The sequence below is a fragment of the Asterias amurensis genome, chromosome 5 (genome assembly GCF_032118995.1).
Source record: "Asterias amurensis chromosome 5, ASM3211899v1".
Taxonomy (NCBI): Eukaryota; Metazoa; Echinodermata; class Asteroidea; order Forcipulatida; family Asteriidae; genus Asterias; species Asterias amurensis.
Window position 1 is genome coordinate 26,791,789 of NC_092652.1, and position 22,618 is coordinate 26,814,406.

At 38.4% G+C, this 22,618-nt stretch overlaps 1 protein-coding gene across 10 annotated transcripts in view; it reads right to left on the reverse strand.

Moving 5' to 3' along the window:
* LOC139937009 (talin-1-like) overlaps nucleotides 1-22,618 on the reverse strand; it is a 94,436-nt gene that overhangs the window by 38,048 nt on the left and 33,770 nt on the right. For 6 of the 10 annotated variants that reach the window (XM_071931942.1, XM_071931941.1, XM_071931937.1 and 3 more), the window contains exons 10-34: nucleotides 22,302-22,365; nucleotides 21,467-21,571; nucleotides 21,186-21,275; nucleotides 20,178-20,345; nucleotides 19,798-19,966; nucleotides 19,229-19,314; nucleotides 18,677-18,817; nucleotides 17,871-18,031; nucleotides 17,146-17,299; nucleotides 16,593-16,694; nucleotides 16,016-16,183; nucleotides 15,260-15,361; nucleotides 14,731-14,961; nucleotides 14,012-14,272; nucleotides 13,784-13,897; nucleotides 12,907-13,020; nucleotides 11,981-12,115; nucleotides 11,440-11,568; nucleotides 10,807-10,986; nucleotides 10,104-10,235; nucleotides 9,704-9,823; nucleotides 6,452-6,547; nucleotides 3,735-3,935; nucleotides 964-1,103; nucleotides 386-569 (exon numbers count right to left, since the gene is read on the reverse strand). In XM_071931942.1, coding sequence (XP_071788043.1) covers nucleotides 386-569; nucleotides 964-1,103; nucleotides 3,735-3,935; nucleotides 6,452-6,547; nucleotides 9,704-9,823; nucleotides 10,104-10,235; nucleotides 10,807-10,986; nucleotides 11,440-11,568; nucleotides 11,981-12,115; nucleotides 12,907-13,020; nucleotides 13,784-13,897; nucleotides 14,012-14,272; nucleotides 14,731-14,961; nucleotides 15,260-15,361; nucleotides 16,016-16,183; nucleotides 16,593-16,694; nucleotides 17,146-17,299; nucleotides 17,871-18,031; nucleotides 18,677-18,817; nucleotides 19,229-19,314; nucleotides 19,798-19,966; nucleotides 20,178-20,345; nucleotides 21,186-21,275; nucleotides 21,467-21,571; nucleotides 22,302-22,365 — 3,547 coding nt within the window. Of the gene's footprint in view, nucleotides 1-385; nucleotides 570-963; nucleotides 1,104-3,734; nucleotides 3,936-6,451; nucleotides 6,548-8,440; nucleotides 8,483-9,703; nucleotides 9,824-10,103; nucleotides 10,236-10,806; nucleotides 10,987-11,439; nucleotides 11,569-11,980; nucleotides 12,116-12,906; nucleotides 13,021-13,783; nucleotides 13,898-14,011; nucleotides 14,273-14,730; nucleotides 14,962-15,259; nucleotides 15,362-16,015; nucleotides 16,184-16,592; nucleotides 16,695-17,145; nucleotides 17,300-17,870; nucleotides 18,032-18,676; nucleotides 18,818-19,228; nucleotides 19,315-19,797; nucleotides 19,967-20,177; nucleotides 20,346-21,185; nucleotides 21,276-21,466; nucleotides 21,572-22,301; nucleotides 22,366-22,618 lie in introns of all 10 variants that reach the window. The other 4 variants (XM_071931944.1, XM_071931943.1, XM_071931939.1 and 1 more) reach the window with 2 other exon arrangements.

Sequence of the window (22,618 nt, forward strand, 5' to 3'; positions counted from 1 at the left end):
GATATTTTTTAGCCTTCTAGAAAGACTCTGCTCAGAACGGAGGCCGTATCAAATTCAAGTGATCAACCTTTTTTCTCTCTTCTTCTGGATTGAAGTCTTTAGCATCAAACTGCAGTATCAAGGAGACTACTATGAAAGGGTTTTTTCTAGTCAGCAAAATAGACATGTATTGAGAGAATTATAACAATTTGTGATTACAAGCCGTTTTGTGTCCCCAAAAATGCATTGGTGAATACAGGTTGCCAGACTAGTCTGTCCATTGGGTATGCTGCATTTGGACCAAAGAAAGCTGGTCCCTCTATGTCGCAACTCTCTCAATAAAAAAGCTCTGGTCAAGAAATTTGAATAATGCCCACTGGTTAATAAACTCCACTACTGCCCTCACCTTAGATTTCTCCATGACACCTTGAAGACAGTCAAAGTAAGTCCAGTCATTAATGGGCTCATTGATATTGTCTAAGATATTCTTCATGGTCTGGATGTTACGGAGGGCATTATCACATTCCTTCTGCCCTGGTGCTGCCTGCATGAAGGTGTCTATCAGGTTATTAATGCTCTCTGTCACACCTCTGCAGAAATAAACATGGAATCAAAGCATTTTTAGTTTTAACTTTAAAAGGGAATTGAGGATGTTCCAACTCATGCAACTGTATTCTTGTGTATTACTGACTTCCTGCATTATATTTTATCATTGAGCTTTCTCAGTTTCCTTGAAACAATAATTTGTTAAGGGTTTACCTCTGGGTTTAGGGACACAAGGTACATCTACATGTAGGTTTAAGGACACAAGGTATCTTATCCTTCTACTTGGCACAGGGTTACAATCTTGGTACAGGGACCTAAGGTGTATTTTCCCACTACTGGGTACAGGGTTTACCTCTGGGTATGACACAAGGTATCTTATCCTAATAATGGGTACAGGGTTTACATATGAATATAGGGCCACAAAGTATATTTTCCTACCTGGCTGCGGCAGCAAGGAGATTCTTAGCATTGGGAGCGTTAGGATCAGCTGACATTGCCTTGACGACTAGAAGAAGCTTACTGGAAGTGACTGAGATGGTCTTCAGACTTCCAACCATCTCGGACTGCGCCTCCTTGCTCTAGGAAATCAATTCAAATCAAAGATTATAGCAAGAGTGAATGATATTTTTAGCCCACAATGGAGTTTGTCAACCAATATGAATACATTGTTGAATCTTAGCGCCAGCAGCTTTGGAGATTTGAAGTTTCAAATTCATCATGAACCATAATTGCAACTTTATAAATCTTAATAATCTCAGTCAGTAAGAATAGCTGTTCATATTTTTGTGAAAAATAAGTAGACTTTTTCCACATATGCTGAAATCTTGTTTATCAAGTCTGACTTAAAATCTGCCAAACTGCTATAGAGCTCAAACTGCGCTTTCACTTAGGTCAAACGAAGACCTGTCATTGGCTGAGAGTGATGTGTGATGCGTACGTGCTTGCCATTTCCATTGTTGGATCTCAGCGCTGGTGGTTTAAGCACGGGGTCTATTGTTCAAAAGGTATGGGGGTTCAGATACAAACAAGTTAGAGGAAAAGAGTGGGGGTTCAATAGTTGAAGTTGCCAATCTACAAAACAGTTATTAATTAACATGAATACTCATCTGTAATCAACAGGACATGTTGTGTTATAGTTTAAAGGATACTGGGATTATTTGTCATGTTAAAAGGGTGTACAGGATTTGAAAGTATCGATTGTTACATATAGAACTTCATAACAAGGTGATCATCAGCTTAAATTGGTGAATTTAATTTCCAAAGGTTATTTTAATTTGTGTATGTTCTTAACGACTTGTTTCGTGTCATCGTTCATTGTATAGTGCTCTTTTGTTCTTTATCCAGAAGCTTGGATCCATCTCAGACCAGTGGTTTCCACTAAATGGACCACCGAGTTAAAATAAATAATACCTACAAAAAATCAACAGGGTCTGTCAATAGGATTTGAAACCTTGCATAGTGGAAGTATAACTAAGAGAGGTTTGCGGTAACGCCATGTGAATATCTCTTTTTGAGTAGTGTTGATGATTCTGTAAGAACCAGTGGTTAACGACTCAAGCCTCTTGTTCTTATCAGAACCAACACTCAAAACAGATTTTCACATGGTGTTACCGTAAACCTCTCTTAGGGCCTGTAAAGTAAGCTGTTCAGAGTTTCTTAAGAATGGGTCGACCTACTCAAGTACCTGATCTGAATTCTGGTAATCGAAGACAAACTCAATGGTATGTTCTTCCAATGGTTTCCGTTTCAGATACAGAAATACCTGTAATACTCAATCAAACAATTGCTACATGTCCACACCATTCTTACTCTTCACATGTTATATCTACAATTTGAATCTCAAATACAAAGTTTTGTATTTGGTGTTAGACTTGCTTTGTTTGTTACCCCTTTCATCTGCATGTGAAGCTACCAATATGAACCATGTATGCTAACTAAGTTTGATAGAATCTTTCAATTTGAAAGTGGTATCCAACTGTTATAATATTATTGTAAAAGCCCTAATGATTGCTATGGTTATTTCAACTTCCCTATGAATAATGCTAAAACAACTGAACAGAACGCCAAGTTTAGTTCACAAAACCTTCTGAAGTTATTTTGTAGATTTAAGTTTGTTTATACCCACCAAATGTAAACCTCCATGGTTTAAGGGTAAATACCAAAATTTTAGTCCCAAGTATGACCCAACACTCCTACTGTGTACTATTTGTAGTAACAAATGGTTAATGGCCTGACCATTCGGTCCTAGCAGAGTCTTTCTTGAAGGCTATTTATTGTGTACATTGTACTTGTTATTTAACCTTAACGATAACACACCTTGACATTTCTAAGTTAAATCTACGAGAAAGTTACTTGTTAAGATCAACCTCTTAAACCAAACCATATAAATATATTTATTGGTGACAGGATTCGAAAAAAACTGAGTATACGTTATCATACATCAGAGTATAACCAAAATCAAAGAAATGTTCGAAATAAGAGAGTTTTATGGGACAATAATCTTCAATTTGTCTGCAAATCTTCAAGTGATTTACACGACTCGTCCATCATTGAAAATAATTCTGGTGATTAGAAAATATGACATTAAAAACCTTCAACCATGTTATTGGTTATGAATAGTGTTATTTTAATTTTGTTTGCTTAGTATCTCTACGACATTACGCCCCAGAAGGACTTCTTGATGTCTTTATATCTCACCGATGATGTATATACAGGTCTCGATGTAACTTTTGGAGTCTTTAGAAAGAAGCAAATCAAAAAATGCAGATATTTAAATCATAGCTTTGTAAATGATCAGTTAGCTTGGGAGTCTGCAACTCCATTAATATCTACTCTTCGATAAGAACACAGTACACTCATGTTGTTTCTTGATTAGAGGCTGGGGGTGGGTCAAAACTTCAAGATATCCACCTCAAACTTGAACGTTTCTTTTTTTGTTGTTGATGAAATTCTAGAAGTATAACAAGCCACTATTAGTATTATAAGTTTATAACAAGTTGGGAAGGTAGTGCATTCTGCTCTACCAGCCAAGCTCCTAGTGTATGATACACATGCCTACATCCTTATGGACTGTGAAGGGGGTAACCCTGTTTTAGCCAAAGGAGAAGGTGACAGTTGATCTGCAGCCGTCATCTTGAAGCGACCGACTAGACTTGTGAGTTGGGCGATATCTCATTCACACAAAAATTAAAGTTGAAGTGTTAACCTACCGGTGCTGCTCCAGCCATTCCCATCCCAGACTGCATCAAGTCATTGAAGTCATGACTGAATGTATTCGCTGCCCCAGCAAGCTCTTGAGGTGTACCACGAGAAGCTGTGACTAACTCACTAGCAGCGACGTTCAATCCTTGGGCAGCCTTGTTCAAGGAATTCTGATGATCCTGGTAGTTCCTTGCATCTCCAACAGGAAGCTGTGGAAGGGTTTAGATAAGATTGTAAGGAATCAAGCAAGTACCGGATGGTCAGATCCTCAAATAAAGAAAGGTTGAAATCTAAATTAAAAATATTGTATCAAAAAAGGAACAAATATTATCTTAAAGATCAATCTTGAAGATATGACACAAATTCATGAAGCTTGAGGAAGGATTTACATGATGTCGTGAGAAATTAAACAAATAATGATGGTCAGATTGTCAGATATTTTTTTTTTGTATTCTTTAAATAAAGAGATAGTATAAAAATCAAAATCAAATCTTATCTAAGAGATCAGTCTTGAAGATGTGGCACAATTTCATATAAAAGCTCCCTCTACACAAAATGTAGCTCAGCATAAGAAAAATTTGCCTACCTGAATAAACTAACCAGCCCAAACACTATGTGGAATGTACCATTTTTGACTGGTATCCTGCTATTTTAGCTTTGCAGAACACTTTGTATGCAGTATTTTCTACTTAAGCAGCACTACTTCGTCCTTCCCACTAAAATCTACCGACCTGATCACAAAGATCTCATCTTGAACAGATAGGGACGCATATTCAGTCAAAAAATTCAATGTTCATAATTCAATGATCATAAATTCAACGGATAAACCTTGAATCTGTTCAATCCTCTGCAGAGTTTTATAAACCACTCCATTTCTACAAGTCTTCCATCAAAGAAGAAACACCTGGTATCAAATCATCCCACAAATAATGAATTGTGCAAAATTATTATTGCAATATTTCGCGATGTAATTGACCTTTTGCATGCAGTCGCCAAGAGTGCATGCATGCATTTTTCTAAACAGTGTGCACAAATTGTTAGTTTTACAATAAACAAAACAACAATATATAAGAAACAACATTTTACCTTTATACCAACCATGTCAAAAACACCAACAACGTCTGAAAGTTACATATCGTCGGCTCAGGACTATACGGTCATTAGAGCAGTTTGTATGGATTTCACAAAATTGGTTTTTGCATATTTTTGAGCTACTGGTAAATGGAATTTATTGGTCTCTAAAGTAATTGCTGGCAAAAAGAAACATTCAGTTTTGAACGAAAACATTTACGTGTGGATTAATTTTGTCAAAGTAATGTGGATTTTTCACTTAACAACCTTTTTATATGAAATTGCAATTAACGACTTTACAGTACTGAGACGACGTTATATGATTCTTCATTATTATTATCACCAACATTAAACAACCAACATTGTTTCAAATTAGACCACATCACCTTGTTAACAAAAAGCTTTATACCGTACATTCCAGGTAATTTTCTGGCAGGCAAGATCATACTGGTCATATGAAAAATTTCAACAGTAAGTTATCACAAACAAACCATAATTGTAAAAGTATCAATTTGATTTGAGTGAAAGTTGAATATTCATGGCCCAAAAATTTGATTTGGATGATATTATTACCAAATAATGATTTTGTGAAAATATTGAATGATTTGGTGAAAAATGTTTTGGACCACAAAATGTAACTCCAGATTACTCTTTGATAACACCTGAGAGGTTTTGTTTTTGAACGAGGGATGATTCTGCGACGGTATTGTAGGTTTCAGCCAGAAATTGAGGGACGAACGCCCTCAAAGCCGACGCATGTGCAGATGCAGCAAAATGTCATAATTACCGGCGCAGAGCCATCCGTCGTTGAAATGAAAACTCTCTAATGAAGCAAGTGCCATAACAAACACCAAAGATGGAAATGGTACGTAAAATAAAGCAAATCAATCTTCACTAGTTTCACTTTGAAATCTAAGACAAGACTTTCTGCTCAGTGGTTTCCCCACTCTTCGATACTGAACTGAATCCTCACACTTATTTCACTTCAAGTGTATGCTAGAGAACTTACAAACCACAGACATAGCATCATGCATTTTATTTTCCTCCCCAAAATATTGACACAATTTAAAAACGAGTCATTTGACAGACAGCAAGACAAAAGTGCTAATTTTGTGTATGGGAAAAACAACAAGTCAACATCCATAAACACGGAGTAATGAGACAATGTGGTAAAAATAACGAACTATGATCAATGTATACATACCACAGCATTGTCAAGATGGGGACTGGCTTACACAACGGTTGGTGATAGGGAAGGACAATATTCAATGGAAGAACAACAGGGGTAAGCCGTATCCGAATTGGCGACTACGGCTACGGCTAGGACTGTTGCTGAAGGAGTTTCTAAGGGCTGTGTCACACAAGGCAATTTACAGGCAACAGTTCAAGGCAATCTCCAAGAAGTAAAGCCATTCACATTTCATTAATCACATATTTGTCTTTGAGACTGGAACACACTGTTTGATAAATGCCTCCCATGCTACCAAAGTGGTCCAGCCGTCCAAATACGTAGGACGCATTGGTTGGCTCCAAGTTGCCTGCAAAAGTTGCCTCGTGTGACAAGTGCCGTGTAGGATGACTTATAGTTTAATACGGAAATCTAGCCATAGCCGTAGCTGTAGCCGTCAATATGGACAGGGCTTGAGGTACATACACGAGACTCGAGGGCAACTTCCTGGTCCTGTGACACCACAATGGCTTCACTGATGAACTCTGAGGTGTAAGAAAAGTTCTCAAACACCTCCAGGAGCTGAGGATGAGGAAGGGAAGGAAGGAGAAACACCACGTGACAAAGATAAGACAGAACAAGGAGTAAGACAGAACAAGGAGTAAGACAGAACAAGGGATAAGACGGAAGGAGGGATAAGACGGAACACGGGATTGGACAGAACAAAGGATAAGACGAAACAAGGGATTGGACAGAACAAGGGATGGGGCAAAACAAGGGATGGGGCAAAACAAGGGATGGGGCGGAACAAGGGATTGGACAGAACAAAGGATAAGACGGAACAAGGAGTAAGACGGAACAAGGGTTGGGACGGAACGAAGGATGGGACAACCAGAGTTGGGTATACATTGAGGGATTACAATTAATGCTTGGGGAGGGTGAGGTTATTTGTGAGGTTGGGATGAGGTTGCTGCTTCCATGATGAGGTATGTTAGAATCGGACATACCACTATAATCAAAGTCCAACAGTTTATGTGTTGAATTGCTGTATGGTGTTGGACTGAGGACTGCACTAGTAAACTGATTATGCTTTACGTGGGATCAGGCATACCACCATAATCAGAGTCCAACAGTTTGGGTGTTGAGTTACTGAATGGTGTTGGACTAAGGACTGCACTAGTAAACTGATCATGCTTTACGTGGGATCAGGCATACCACCATAATCAGAGTCCAACAGTTTGGGTGTTGACTGACCATTTGGTTTTAGATTTGTTGAAGTGAGGAAGGACCCTAGAAAGTCACTCAAGGGAGTTTGGGTCAGTAACATAAATAAATACCAAATGAAGCATTCTAAGATACCAAATTTGGTTCCCAAAATGTTAAAATAAGTTTTGAAAATTTCAACATTGTAGGTGTTACAGCAACCCCACCCTCCCCTAAAACCTGAACATGCTGACTTTACACAAATATCATACCTGATTAAGGGACATACACAAATTATTCAAAAATGTCTAAATGATTAATATGTCAATAAACAAAACACTTAAATTTTTAAATAAAACAAAATACATGCAAACATTTAAAGTCTGAACATCAATTGGTGTTTTTTTCTCAGTGACATGGCCCTCCGACCATAATTGACATGCTATAATAATTCCATGTTATGATGATTAGTGAACACAAAACCGGACCTCATGCTGATGTGATTAGCGTGATGTGAGAGCAGTGTAAGCAATGTTGATTAGTTATTCTCTAGACATGACAGAAAGAAATGCTGATACCTTTTCACAAACATAATCTGGATTGTAAAGACATAGTTCATATGTCATGCAATCACGTTCACAAAACAAAGTTTCACATTTTCATTTGTCAAGTACATGCTACTTTGAATTTGAAGAGTAAGTTAGGCATGTCATGTTTCCATCTTAATGCACATAGACAACATTGGTAACTATCAAATAACTGTATCCCAACTTTACGTCACTCAACATAATAGACCCATGCAAATTTAAGCTCAGACGGTTATTGGAGTCACAAGAAAATAACTGGAAAATTGAAACGTTTTCAATGTTTTCAAATATTGATATGGTGTTGCAAAATAAAGAGTTTCATTCATTTCTCAAAAACTAAAGCATTTCAGGAAAAAAAGATTTGACAGGAAATTTTCCACTATGACTAACTGTGAACCATGTAAGTAATGCACTAATCTGTAAACATTTATCTGTTAACCTTTACCAATGCTTTACATACACTTCAAGATAAATTAGTTGCTGTGGATACATGTTCCTTGTTCTGAAACCAATTGTGGTTTTTTGGGTGTTTTTTTTTTCTTCTTCTTTTTCTTGGGGGGGGGGGTGGTATTTTCACATTAATAATTTCCCAACTGTGTTAAAACAATAACCGTTCCTCCTGATGTGCAGCGAACAACCAAAATGTTAGTAGAACTAAATAGCTTTGTGAATGTTAGTAGCTTACCATCATGTTTTGTTCATGTTGGGCACGGGCCAGTCGGATAAGCTAATGCAGTATCAGGCAAGGTCAAGTCAAAATACAAGTCATGTCAAAGGTTAATTATATGCACTTCAGGTCATATCCAAGCGATGCTATTGGTCATGCTTCCATGATGGTTAAAATATTCTACATGCAGAGGAATTTGTTGTTGCAAGAGAGATAAGACTGTTGATTTTAAGAATGATAAGTAAGAATGCGGAGTATAGTCAAGCAACTTTGGGATTATTCTCTTTCGATGTATTGAGATGTCTGTGGTAAAACAACAATTTTATAATGGCGGGAAAACCTTTGTACAACAAAATAGTTGTATCAATTTATCTTTTGTGAGCATAAGTTGTCCTACAACAAATGTTTGCACAGTATTTATGTTGAATTACATGATCATACCTTCACTTTAGTTAGAGTTTTCATGTTTGTTTTGGGGCTGTTATTTTTTTCTTGTTTTTTTATGCGGGGTTTCCTTGATGATTTCAAAGTCTGCATGGAATTATTTTCAAAAGAGTAAGGAGTTGACAGCATATGAGCCACTAACCATGACAATTTGTTAGCTTTATATCAATCAAAATAAATGTTTAAAAAAAATAATTAATGGCTTTTCTGCTGCTGTCTAAAATAAAGATGTTCTACATTTTTTATCTTGTTGATGATTATTTAGTATTTTAAAGAAACGAAACAGCAGTTTGATTTGAAAACATCTACAAGAATTTCATCTAAAATAAGATAAGACCCCTTGCATATAACATCAGATGCGCAAACAGCGCCCTCAATGAGGTCAATGAAAACCTACCATTGGCTGAGTTGTGCGCAGCATCAATACGCCTGGGCCCAATTTCATGGCTCTGCTTACCGCGGAATTCTGCGCTTACGAACATGATTCCCCGCTTACGTGCAAGCGCCAAATTTTTGCGCTAGCCTTGTAAGCGTAGAATGCCTAGTAACGTGGAGTACGCACGCACAGAAGTCAAAATTCGCCGCTAACCCGTGAAATAGGCTTGCCATAAGCACAGAATTCCCTGCTTCCGTAAGCGCCGATTCTGTGCTTACGGTAAGCAGAGCCATGAAATTGGGCCCAGCACGTTTCCATTTTTTTACCTCAGCTACGGCAACCAATGCAAGGGGTCTATTGAATGGATGAGAGTTGCATAGCATTCTGAAGTGTTAGATCTACAGTCAGCACAGCATGCTTTTATTTTTACTTCAATTCAAGATGCGCTGAAGCCAACCTACCTTTCCTGACATCAGACCCTTACTAGCTTCAACTACTGACTTGATTGCTTTGTCCACATCACGTTGACCTGGTAGACAACTCACGCAACTGTTCAAAGCATGGGATACTGCCTTGGCAACCTACAGGTATCAGACAGAGGAAGAAAAACAGCTCTCAGAATTCCACATTTACTTTTGCATACTTTAAAGTGAAGTTAGGGGGTGGTCCTGAACAAGTGTATTGATTCTATGTTGTTGAAATAAATCAACATTTTCTTTTGTATACTTTAAAGTGAGGTTACAATGGTGGTCCTATAAATTGCATGGTTTCTATGTAGGTGGAAATAAAGATAATTGTAAAGATCCCCTTATTGATAGGCCTCAAGGTGATAATCAAGAATGGATGATAAAGATTCAGTACCTGCGCCAATCGTTGTTGATTGTCCGGATTATTGGGATCTGCTAAGGCTTTCCTGGCCTCCTCTAGAAGATTCGCTGATTTATCCAAGACGTCCTTGGTTCGGTCTATCATGGCATCTCGAGCTGGCTTCTCCTGAGGAATGTCAAACAGAGTTTGAAGATCTTTATGTGCTTAGCAAACTTTTGTGCTTCACATTTTTATGAAATTGTTCCCTAGACTTTATGTACCTACAGTTTGAGATCTGTCTGTGCTTAGCAAGGTGTTGTGCTTAACAACTTGATGAAATTGATCCCTATACTTCACTGACTTCTACTGTACCCAAGTCCCTCTCCAATAAATTTTCAAACCCCACACTGAGCAAGGTTTTGCTTCTACATTGCTTCATAATCAGCGCGCCATGATGGTTGCTCGTGTTGCTCAGACTCGGATTTCAAACAGAATCCTTTGCGCGCTTATCATGGCCATCGAGGAACACTTGTGGGCTATAGACCCCTCCACAGCAGTCAAAGCATCCATTCTGTCCCCAAAATCCATTCTGTCAAATTGGGAGTCAAAATTTTCACAAAGGAAGTGACTCCCGAAAAAGCAAAAAATGTTGGGCGTGATTTGTTTGGAGGTGGGCTCCGCCTTACTTAAGGTGTCTATTGTACATTTTATAAACTGTAAATACTTATTGAATAATTAAATGAATAACTCAACATACATTAGTTGTAGCAGCTACACCTCTAACAGCTCCAGTTAGACTCGACAGTGAGTTGGCCGTATCTCTAGCAGCCATCCCGGTGTACGTCTCATTAGCCTGAGCTGCTGCTGTAAGGAGTTGGGCCATGGAGGCACCAACGTTCTTAGATGTTGAGCCAAGCTGAGTGGCGCAGGAATCAGGCTAAAAACACAAATAGAATTCAGAATATGAGATGAATCTTACACAACAGCATATTTAAGACATTCTGATGAAACAGAACTCTGCATTAATTCAAGAAAGGGATGTGAGGGTAGCTTGCTCCTTGACATCTTCAGTAAATAAAGTCCTGTCCCCAAGTTCACAAAGAGACTAAATTCATCTACAGGTGAGTTTCATTATCACTATCGTGATACCTGATCAACATATTGATTTGTATGATATACAACTCATCTTGTTAAACAAGCTAGAGACTTGGGACACTATCTAGTGCAAAATGCGTGCATCACAAAAATGAATTTGACTTTGGAGACCCTTGTTGTGATGCATCTCAGCTCCTCATGAAGTCAAACCTTGTTTATTCAAACTCTCAATAAAGGAATTGGTGGTTTACGAAGGAGAGATAGAAGGAATTGAAGGGGAATGGGGGTGTCTTACCGTTTCTCCAGGTAGAGGCAGTAGCTTTTCAGCATCAGCAGTCCTCCGAATCTCCTCAAGTTGATCTTCAAGTGATTTTATAATATCCAAGGCATTATCAATTTCATGAGCACCACAAGCTTCTTGGGCCTTGGGGGATCAGAACAAAGAAGTCGTAAGAAGATGTCTCCAATCATTATAATTTTAGTTTGAACAACTTTTGAACCTTTTTAAGAAGTTGAAACCTGAAAACTGCATCCATATCAAACACAAACGCCATGCAGGCTGGCATAATTTATATATAATTCAAAATCACAGTGCATGATATTGCATGGCCATACAGTAGGAGAGTTGACTGTGTACAACGAAGAGCCATTTAAACTGTTACCACCGTATAACTGCTGTGTAACTGGCACCACAGTCAATATTTCTCTGTTCGACCCAAAGGTAAATTCAAATCAACCCACTCAGTTTCAAACACTCAATCAATCAATCAATCAATCAATCAATCAATCATGTTTTTGTTGTAGTTCTTTACTATCACCATGGTTTTTACCCTCACCTTATTAGCAGCCGATCTGAGGTCAGTCAATGCACTAGCCATATTCTTAGTGCAATTAGCAAGTTGTAGAGCTGCAGATTTGTCTTCCACTGTTGGTATAGCGGCCCTAGTAGCTGAAATCAGCTCAGTACCCGGCTGAGTAGATCAAGAATAAAAAGTTTTATGGAAAACAAATTGACCAATCTATTTAAAGACACTGGACACCATCGGTATTTGTCAAAGACCAGTCTTCTCACTTGTAGATCTCAACATATGCACAAAATAACAAGCCTATGAAAAATTTGAACTCAATTGGTCATCAAAGTGGCGAGATAATAATGGAAGAAGAAAAAAACCTTGTCACACAAAGCTGTGTGCTTTTAGATGCTTCAATTCGAGACCTCAAAATCAAATACTGAGGTCTGTCTCGACATCAAAATCAAGTGAGAAATAACTCCTTTCTCGGAAATGATGTTACTTCAGAGGGAGCCGTTTCTCACAATGTTTTATACTATCAACATCTCTCCATTGATCGCTAAGAAGTAAGTTTTTACGCTAGCAATTACCAATATTATCTTCAAGTACGCGCTAATCCTCCAATCAGATTCGCAGAATGGAGTGGTTATAAAAACCTATATTGCACGGCTAATATCACTACCATGCGTCTTGTGTGTTCTATGTCACGCGCCAAGTTTGCTTGAAGATAAATGCGTTATCACACGCGCGCTCGTGGAAATACGGAAAATATAGCGCGTCTGCGTCCCATATCCAACTCGGCCTTCGGTCTCGTTGGATATGGGACGCAGAAGCGCTATATTTTTCCGTATTCCACTCGCGCTTGTGTGATAACTTATAGTATCCAGTGCCTTTCAGCAAGTTCCCTACGATAACAATTGAACACGTTCTTCACTCAGAATGCTGTAACAATAGCAGAACTGTTATTTTACCTGGATGAAGTGTTGGCTGGAATTGATGAGAGCTAACTGTGCACTAAGGTTATCAGGTTGCTGCATACAATCACGGATACCTCGGATCAGCTTAGGGATATGCTCAGCTACATTCTAGAAAAACAAACAGCATGTAATCATATATGAGTAGAGCCTCTGCTATTCAGACAAAACCCACCAGTAAGTGCTACATGTATACTGTTTAACAAGACCACTTGTATCAAACAAAAATCCAAAGTTACCAAAAAAATTAAAATGATTGATAAAGACAAGTATATCAAGGTAGTTATCCTTCCTGACTGTATAGTCATCTTTAGGTTCTTCTCTCTACATTCTGTTCTGATCTTTTAACTCATTTTCCACCTGACTGCTTTAGTTAAACTGACGTACTTGTATATATGAATAATAATGGCTTCTGATATAGTGCTCAGGTCCGTCACGCAGTGACACTCATGGCGCTTCAACATTATTACCCCTGGTCACTGGGCCTTAAATCATCCCTTAAACCATCTCAGCTCCATTGGGAGTATACAGCCTGTGCCGCCAAATGTGTAGCGCAATCCCGGCTAATCAATCACAAGAACCAACTCTGCCCTCACAGGTACCCATTTACCCCTGGGTGGAGAGAAGCAATTATAGCGAAGTTTCTTGCTCAGGGACACAAGTGTGACGACCCGGATTCGAACCAATACTCTGCTGAACAGAATCACTCTCTTATCTGCAAGGCCAAAACACCCCACATATTTTTCACTTAGCATTCAAGAAAAACTCAGCTTATTGTTGGCTACAATAACACTGTTGAATAACAGGAGTATTCAGCTTCTGACCACATCCACTGCCAAAGCCATTACCTCGGACCAGGGTTAAGCTATATTACCTTGCATTCATCAATCATGTGCTGCTGGGTGCTAGGGTTCTTAGTAGAGTCTTTAGCTCCTTGAGCGGCAGCGATGGTCTGAGTTGATGTTGCTGCAGCTTGCTTAGCAGCGGCCTAAAGAATAGACAAGGACAAACATAATATTAGTGTCTTAATCCCACTGCAAGGGGTCTATTTTCAATAAAAATAGCCAGAGTTTTCCCAACAAATGATTTATTTTAAGCCTACCTCAAGTCGTTGTAGAATCTTCTTCTTCAGAGCATTATTAGCAGCAGCATTGGTAGCCGTTCGTAGATCTTCAGCAGCTTGCTTCAATCTTTGCTGTTGAGTCTCATCGTGAGGACTGCTAGCACAAGCCCTAGCTGCTTCTACCATCTTACCGGTAGCGTCAACTAGCTGCTTAGCGGCGTTGATTAAGCGTTTCTGGGCATCGCTCTCAGTCACTGCATCCGCGTCACCTTTGATGGCATCGACAAGCTTAGACGTGGCCTACAAGACAAGACGGTTGAAAATATTATCTAAGATAACAAAAAGCTTTGGAAGAAGAATTTTTTGTATTCAATGTAAATATTCTTAATCACTTGTATTTGTTGTTGTTTTATGATTATTTGTTTCTGGTAAGAAAGACTATAAAAAATATTATGGTAAAAAAAGAAAATAAAAAAAAAGTAGCCAAGTAAAGAAAGAAAGAAGTATAAGTATGAACCAGCAAGTAGAATGGGACAACTGGTTTCAAATAACCTCCCAAGTTCTGTGAACAAAAATCACAACGTATTAGACTCGGATGAGATTCAAACCCACACCCTTTGCAATTCTAGAGTAGATGTCTCATCAACTAGACCACCGAGATTGCCCAGTAGCTTGAATCTTATGTTTTAGCAGCGGGTAAAGTAACGTTAGATGTAAACTTGCAACAGAGATAAAGAATATTAATTTTGAGAACTTACCGTAGCCAGTATCTTGGCCTGTTTGACCATCTCCGCAGCGTTCCCCACGCTACTAAACAGCTTCTCAGTAGCAGTCATGATCTTATCACATGCGTCATCATACAGAGTGGTAGGTCTACCACTTGCTGCAGTACCCTGCTTCACATGCTGCAGGAGATCATTCAAGGCTTTAGTAACGGCTGTCGCTGCACCTCCAAGATCACGTAGGAGGTTCTCATCTTCAGTTGCATCCTAGAGGAATCAAAGATTAAGACGAGTTGAACAAATAGTCTACTGGATATTTGGTTCACTTTGAGTGTATTTTTTCCACAACTATCTACATGTCCACTTTGTTTTCATGAACTCTTGTATTAAACAACTTCACACAGTCATGATAATTGGTCCTTGGAATCATAGATGTTAAGAAAATAGTCTACTTGATATCCCTTTCAATCTGAATTTATTTTTACACAACTCACTACAAGTCAACTTCATTTAAAAAATCTTTGTATCAAGCAACTGAACTGGAGGAGGAACGAGTGTTTCTTACCTTTGACGAATCTACCACAGCCTCCACTGACTTAGCGACAAGTTTAGCTGCTTCAACAAGCTGCTCTTGGCATGCTGGGCTGCTGATAGTAGGAGCAACGACCTGTATAGAAATAAGAATACATTCTGACTTTAAGCTGTAATAACACAATGAGGTATCATGGTTCAAGGTTTCGATATCACAAAGAGCTAAGATTGATCTTTACTGCGAAATAATCTTAACTGCTAAAGCAAAGCGTAATTTCACAATACAAATCACTTTGGTGATACTGACAACTAATCTTAAGATGAATCTTAGTGATTTGTGGTATTAAATCCAGAAGTCTTAAGCCCTGCTCATAAATTGCTTGTAAAAAACATACAGACATATTCTAAGGAGGGTATTGATTTTTTTCTGCTTAAAATGCAAATGCAGTTTTCTGTAAGTCATGATTTTTATATTTGTAAGATGTTTAGAGTTCATCTCAGGGGGTCGTAAGTAGTGTGCATTTTAGGCCATGCAGCGTTTACACATGCACCATATTTTCACATGAAATGTAACTCCTAACATTCATGACATTGGTGCAAAGGGTCAATAGGCAACACTCGGTATCAACTGATAACACAAACATTGATTTATTCCAAGGGACGGTAAGTGAAGAATTAATGACACTAGTTTACCTCAGTGCAAACAACAAGCGTGGAGGTAGTAGTAAGTTTTAACTGAGACTATAAACGTTGATTACTTCCAAGGGCAGGTAAGTGACCAATATCTTACCTTAGTACAAGCCACAAGCTCGGAGGTATTGAGGGCACACTGTGTAGCTGAGCCAATAACCTTATTCTGTAAGCCTTGATCCTCAGTGGTACTAGCAACATTCTTGGCTTTTAGGACCAAGGTAGCCGTAGCGTTAGCCACAGCCTTAGCCAATCCAAGCAAGAGATCCTATCATAGTGGAGAAAAATAATATAGAGAGTAAGATTTGTGGTAAAAAAATGGAAATAATCTGTTACGAGTAAAACTTGAAGATATGCATGGTGAAAACAGATAATGGGGTAAAGTTTCCGGTAACATGCCATGGACGAATTTTCTAGTGTGGTGTCAAGTTCTGTAGGTTACAGAATGTGGGTATGAATAATGGCCTGGTTGGTCACAACACTAGTGTCCTTGAACATGGCACTTTATCGTAATTGCTTCTCGGATCAGTGAAAGCGCCTTCTCAAAATGCATTGTTCAGTTTTGACAAAATTTGTGTTACTGGCGCAGTGTAACTCTGCATGTAATGGGCTTTACAAGAGTGTTTATTGCTGAAAAGGGGCAACAAAAAAATTGTTGTTTATGGTGAAGAATTTACCTGGAACTTAGGGTCCATGTCACCTGTTGATCCCATACAAAGAAGCAGTGCATTCTGGGCTTCACCAACCCTGTTGGCTGCACCTAGGAGATTCTGACGAGGCTACAGGATTCAAAACGTTGGGGAAAATGACAAAAATCAATGTTAAGACAAGTTATTAGGAATCAACATTGGATTGAACGAGTTCTTGTTTAATTTATTCGAACCATACTTCTTGAAAATGTAATACTTTTCCAATGCTTGAAGGCAGCATACAAATTATACACTTTAAGTTGTGAATATTCTTGTGTCACTTCAGCGAGCTAAGATTAGTACATTAGTACAACTAAAAAATCCTCAGTTATTCAGACAAGTCATTAAAAGTAACAATAAGTGATTAAAATTGTGATTATCAAAAAGATGCATTTCAAGGAAGTTTTAAATGTAAAGGTTATAAGCAGATCGGATTGCCGTCTTTTATAGAGAGAGCTTATAGAGATTAAATAAGGTTATTTAACAGAAGAGAACATCCAATTTTTAAGACAGTTGTTTGAAAGATTGAAGAGATTTTTACCTCTTGGCTTTCTGGCTGGGCACACTTAAGGAGATCAGAGAATGCTCCCATCAGACCTCGTGCTGCATCTAAGATGCTATTACCATCTCCTTCCTCACCAAGAAGAGCTGATAACATCTTGACTCCTTTAGTTAATTCAGTCAGGTTGGATGAGCTGTAAAGTCAAAGGGAAAGAGCGGTTAAGTTTACTGATTTATAGCAGGTTTTTACTACACATTCAATTCTTTTCAGTTCTTTTCTGCTAATGCAAAGACTATTTCCATGTAATCACAACCCCTACTAGATGGTATCCCCAACAAGCAAAGTTTGAAGTCCTACGTAGGGTTTACCTTGGCAATAAGCAACAAAAAACAATGTAAATGAAACTACTGACAACACTTCAAGATTCTGCCTGACATACTGTGAAAGTATTTGTTCATGGCAGATAACCAACTCTAAAAACAGGCAAAGCAGAAGCTGAAATGGTGACAAGCACTGTATTGAAATGGCATCAATGTTTTGACTAATATGGGATAACAGCTGATTGGTTTGTCATCAACAAGTCAAAATATGCAGGTAATTTAAAAACTATGTGTCCAAATTGCTCACTTGCAATTAACATGTTAATGACAGATAAAACAGTGTGTCCAAATTTTAAACATGGTGTCCAAAAAACACCCAGACAGGACTAACACTACGGTTCTTAAAGTTACAACTAATGAGCTTGTATCTTGATGTAAACTTACATGGTAGTGACGTGTGAACCCACAGCAGTGTAGTCCGTATCAGACGGATCTCCTGATGTCTGACTAATAATACCAGCGGTGGCAGCAGACATTGCGCTTAACTGCGATTGGATGTTCTGCTTGTTCACGTCAATGGTGTTCTGACGCCATTGTTTGGATGCCTGAAGATGATTATCATTAAATAAATCACTTAGGAGATCATTGACCAATATCAGTTCAATTTTGAATAAGCCTTTATGTGAAATCTCCTTCTGCTATAATTGTCATTATAGTTAGCTGTCTCAGTTTTGAATTTTTTCAACTTATGCTTAGGTTTTAATACATTTTCCCTGTACTTCTACACTTGATAAAAAATAATAGTTAACTGTTCTTACATAGTGTTTGTTACATCCGTGGGTGTCTCAAAGCACAAACTATTTTTTTCCAAAAGATTTGCGGTGGTATGTTTGGAATATAAAGATCCAAATTGTTTTGGTTTACAAGGTGCTTTGGCGAAATACGTAGCCAATCAAACCAGGAACATCGGGGCAAACCCCTTTTTTTTTTGGATAAGTGTACTGGGTTATTTAATGTGCATTACAAAACACAGAGGACCTACAATGTAAAACTTAAAGTCCTATCTGAAGGACTTAGCAACAATATTTTATCTTGCATCCAGACCAGGATTCGAACCACATTTTGCTGATCAGAAACAGAGCTTGAGCCAAGTGTGCCGTGCTGCTCTGCCTTGTCACGCCACGGTGGCTCTTTGGGTGTTTTTTTAATAAAAACCTTGATCTGGTTACGAGACTGTAAGAATGACTTACAGGGTCAGTTCCTAGTGGAGGAAGCTCAGCTTGTGTCATCAGATCATTGTTAGCAGCATCAACAGCCGTAAACCCTCTCTCTATGTTACCTTGCAGTGCCTGCTGGGCTGTAGTCATCCCTGGTCGACGAGCTTGATTGGGCTGTTAAAGTAGGGGACATTGAACAACGGTCATTATAGTTGATGTGGTAATATTAATAGAAAGTAACTAGACAGAGGAAGTTTTAAATATCCTGAGCTAATGTTGTACATTTTCTTAAAAAAAAGGTTTGCTCTGAACAAAAGGATGCGCAGAACATGGGCATCATAAAAACCATTCTACATGTATAATGTTTTTAACTTGTTGATCAAAATTTATCTAGGGAAAAAAATGAAACAAATATTTTTTCTTTAATACCTGTACTTATCCTTGGAAAATGTTTATGCAGAAAATAGTGCACACAATTTACACTTCATAAATAGTGAAGCAGTTTACATACTACAAGACAAAGCCAAAGGTTGAAAAAGGCCTAATACTTGTTGTTGTCCAATGTCTGTAGGAAATGATATTTACCATAGGTGCTGTGTGAGCCATATTAGCCTGTCCCTTAGTCACTGCGTGCTGAGAGGGCTGCATCTCACCTGTTGTATACGTCCCAGCTATAAGCAATGTCAAAACAGGCAACAATTCAGATAGACACCTTACATACGAGCCACATGCCAAAACAGCGTCTTCACTTAGGTCAATGAAGACAAACCAATAGTCAAGGGTAGTGCGCTATGCCTACTTGCATGCACATTTCCATTGTTTTGGCTTTAGCAATGCTGGCCAATGCAAGAGATCTATTCAATTGCAGCATACCTTATGCTTGTAATAGAGGATAAGATAGGGGGCACGGCTCACCATGTTCACTTTTTTAGGTCACTTCTTGAAAGCCCACTTTCTTCAGGCCTACTGTCAATGACTTATTTATTTCATCTGTGCCTCAGAGCCTTTGGTTATACTTGTATTCATTGTTGTTGTTATGACTGATATTGCTGGTATTATTAGACTGTTTATAAGGTAAGGGAATGAGATAGATATGGCTGGTAAGGGCAGTGGAATGGGCTTTTGTTGTAGTGGAGAGGGAGTTTTGATCCTACCTGATCCACCAGCTCTCATCACAGCAGGTAAAGCTACGGATCCTTCTGATGCATGTCCAACCTTATTAGATTGATGCTGCATGAATGTAGCTTTAGCTGGTGAGACACTGTCTTCAAGAAGTGTTGATTCCTCCTCTCCATCTAGACCAATGCGATCTTTACCTTTTTGCTGAATCACAAGACAAAATACAGTCCATGATTTCGTGAATTTGTTTCAATATTTGTAAATATTTTTTCTAACATTTTTACGAACTGTACCTACCTTTTTTTGCTTTGCATACATGGCTTTTCATAGTTTTTCAAACTTGGGCTGTAATGTTGCAATAAAAGGTCCAACTTGGTTAGTGCATACATAATGTGAATCGTAAAGCAAAACCAACCTTTTTGAGGATGATGTCAATGTATCCAGCAATCAGTGCACCAATAGCTTCACCTTCCTTGGTTTGTACTGAGTAATAAGATTCAGCATAGTCACCAAAGTCAAGAGTGAAACTGTTTGGAGATGCGGCCCAGCGTCGAACAGTTGTTAACAACCAAGACTTAATAATCTGATGGGAGAGAAAATGAAAAGAGCGTGGGGAGTGAGTTAAAAAGTAGGGTAATAGATTGGGTTTTGATATCCTCAAGCCCGGTTCATACTTCCTGCGAATGCGATGCGAATTTGACGTCACAACTCTGTTTTCGCTGCGATATTCACAAATTATTCGTTGCAAATTTCAACATTCGTATAACATTCACATTGGCAGGAAGAATGAACCGGGCTCAATGCTGATTTATAAGCAAAATGACTAAGAAATATACAATATAAGTCACCTGCCAAAGTTTAAGTTGAATAACAGTGTCTACTTGTTGAGTAAACAGTATAAAAATGTCACAATATTTTGCAGAATTCACAAACAAAAACCACAAAAATTTGAATCTCCTAACACACCTTTAGGTGATCTTTGGGGATTTATATTTTGTGGACCTACGTTTGTTGATTTGTAATCTACAGGGACACTTCAGACAAAATAATCTCAAAAACATTAACAAGATTTTATAACCTTAAAGGCACTGGACACTATTGGTAATTATCAAAGACCAGTCTTCTCACTTGGTGTATCTCAACATACGCATAAAATAACAAACCTGTGAAAATTTGAGCTCAATCGGTCATTGAAGTTGCGAGATAATAATGAAAGAAAAACCACCCTTGTCACACAAACTTGTGTGCTTTCGGATGCTTGATTTCGAGAGCTCAAAATCTGTGGTCTTGAAATCAAATTCATGGAAAATTACTTCCTTCTGGAAAACTATGTTGTGGTCCTTGTTGTGGCATTCTGAGGTATGGTAGTCTTGAGAAACACACCAATAGTAGGAGGGTCGATCATCAAGTAAAAATCACTTACTTCCTTAGTCTTCTCATCAACACGAAGTACACTCTCCTTCGTGACACCCATCAGTCGAGGAACCAACTTATTCTTCCCTTTCATCTTTTCCTACATCAAAACCAGAGAAACAAATCATTAATATCAACTGGCCATCATGAAAAGTTCCCAAATAAGGTTTAATAAAATGAAAATTACAACTAAAACACAAACACTTATTTACTACAAATGATCAAACATAATACAGAGCTAATTTATCTACGTCCTACCCGTCCTGCCGCTAAGTGAAAAGAGATCCTTACCTTAACAAGGAAGAAGGTGATTCCATAGGTCTTAAGAGATCGGCAGAGCTGTGTGTAGCGTACCCTTGAGTCTAGCTCACTCACCCCAATCAGCTTAGAATGCTCCTATGAAGGGTGGAAAACGAGACTCAAGATTCAAGACAACCAGTTCTAGGTTAACAGGTCTTCTTGCTGAGAATTCTGAACCAATTTTTTTTTCCAAGACCGTGGCATTTGTTTTCATATTTGCATTACTTTTAGGTGGAGGTTTGAAGTTGGAAAGTTTATGTATAAATTAGTCACTCCAAACAATAGTGGACATGATAAAAATGAAAGATTATGACAAATGATTAGAAGTGTCCTCTTGGTCTGGAGATGAGACAATGAATATACACGATGTTACGTTTTAGAGGTTTGAAGGAGTTCTTCATCACCACAAATGGGCGATGTTTTCATCTTCCCACTTCCAACTTCACCTCTTAAAAGAAGGTCTGAAGGGAGATCTTAAAGAGCAGAGATTTGTTCAGATTTGTGCAGTTTGGAGGTAACTGAATAACTAGGTATGGTTTGCGGTGACGCCATATACGAAATCTTTTTTGTGAGTAATGGTGGCTCTGAGAAGAGCCGGTTATCTTTTTGACACCTTGATCAGTATACTCTGACAATCTTCTTGAGGTACAGAACCTATGCTAAAATTATCAGACTCTGGCCAATGGTCCCAAAGATGTTTCAAGCCCCGAAAAACACAGGTCTACCATTAGGTAACCAAGTAAATATTGCATTTTGAAAAGCTAGTGATTTTGTTATTAAAATAAAAATGTGAAGATTGAGGTTTTGGCAAACATGTTTCACTTACACCTAGGATTCTCCTTTCTGCACCTTTTGTTTTGACGTATTCCTTTGGCAAGAAGTCTTTCAGACTGTAAAGGAAAACATTAAAATGCATCAATCCCTTCAGTTTGAAAATTAGCATACAATGCAAACAAAATCAGATTATGGCCATATCCGAACTGGCGGATACATGTACGTCAACGGCTGTTGCTAAGGACAGACCATACTTAAACACATGAGCTGGCATAAATTTAAGCATAGCCCTAGCTGTAGCTGCCGATTTTGACACGGCCTAAATCAAATTAAGATAGAAAGAATATCATGGGTGCATCAACGCATGGG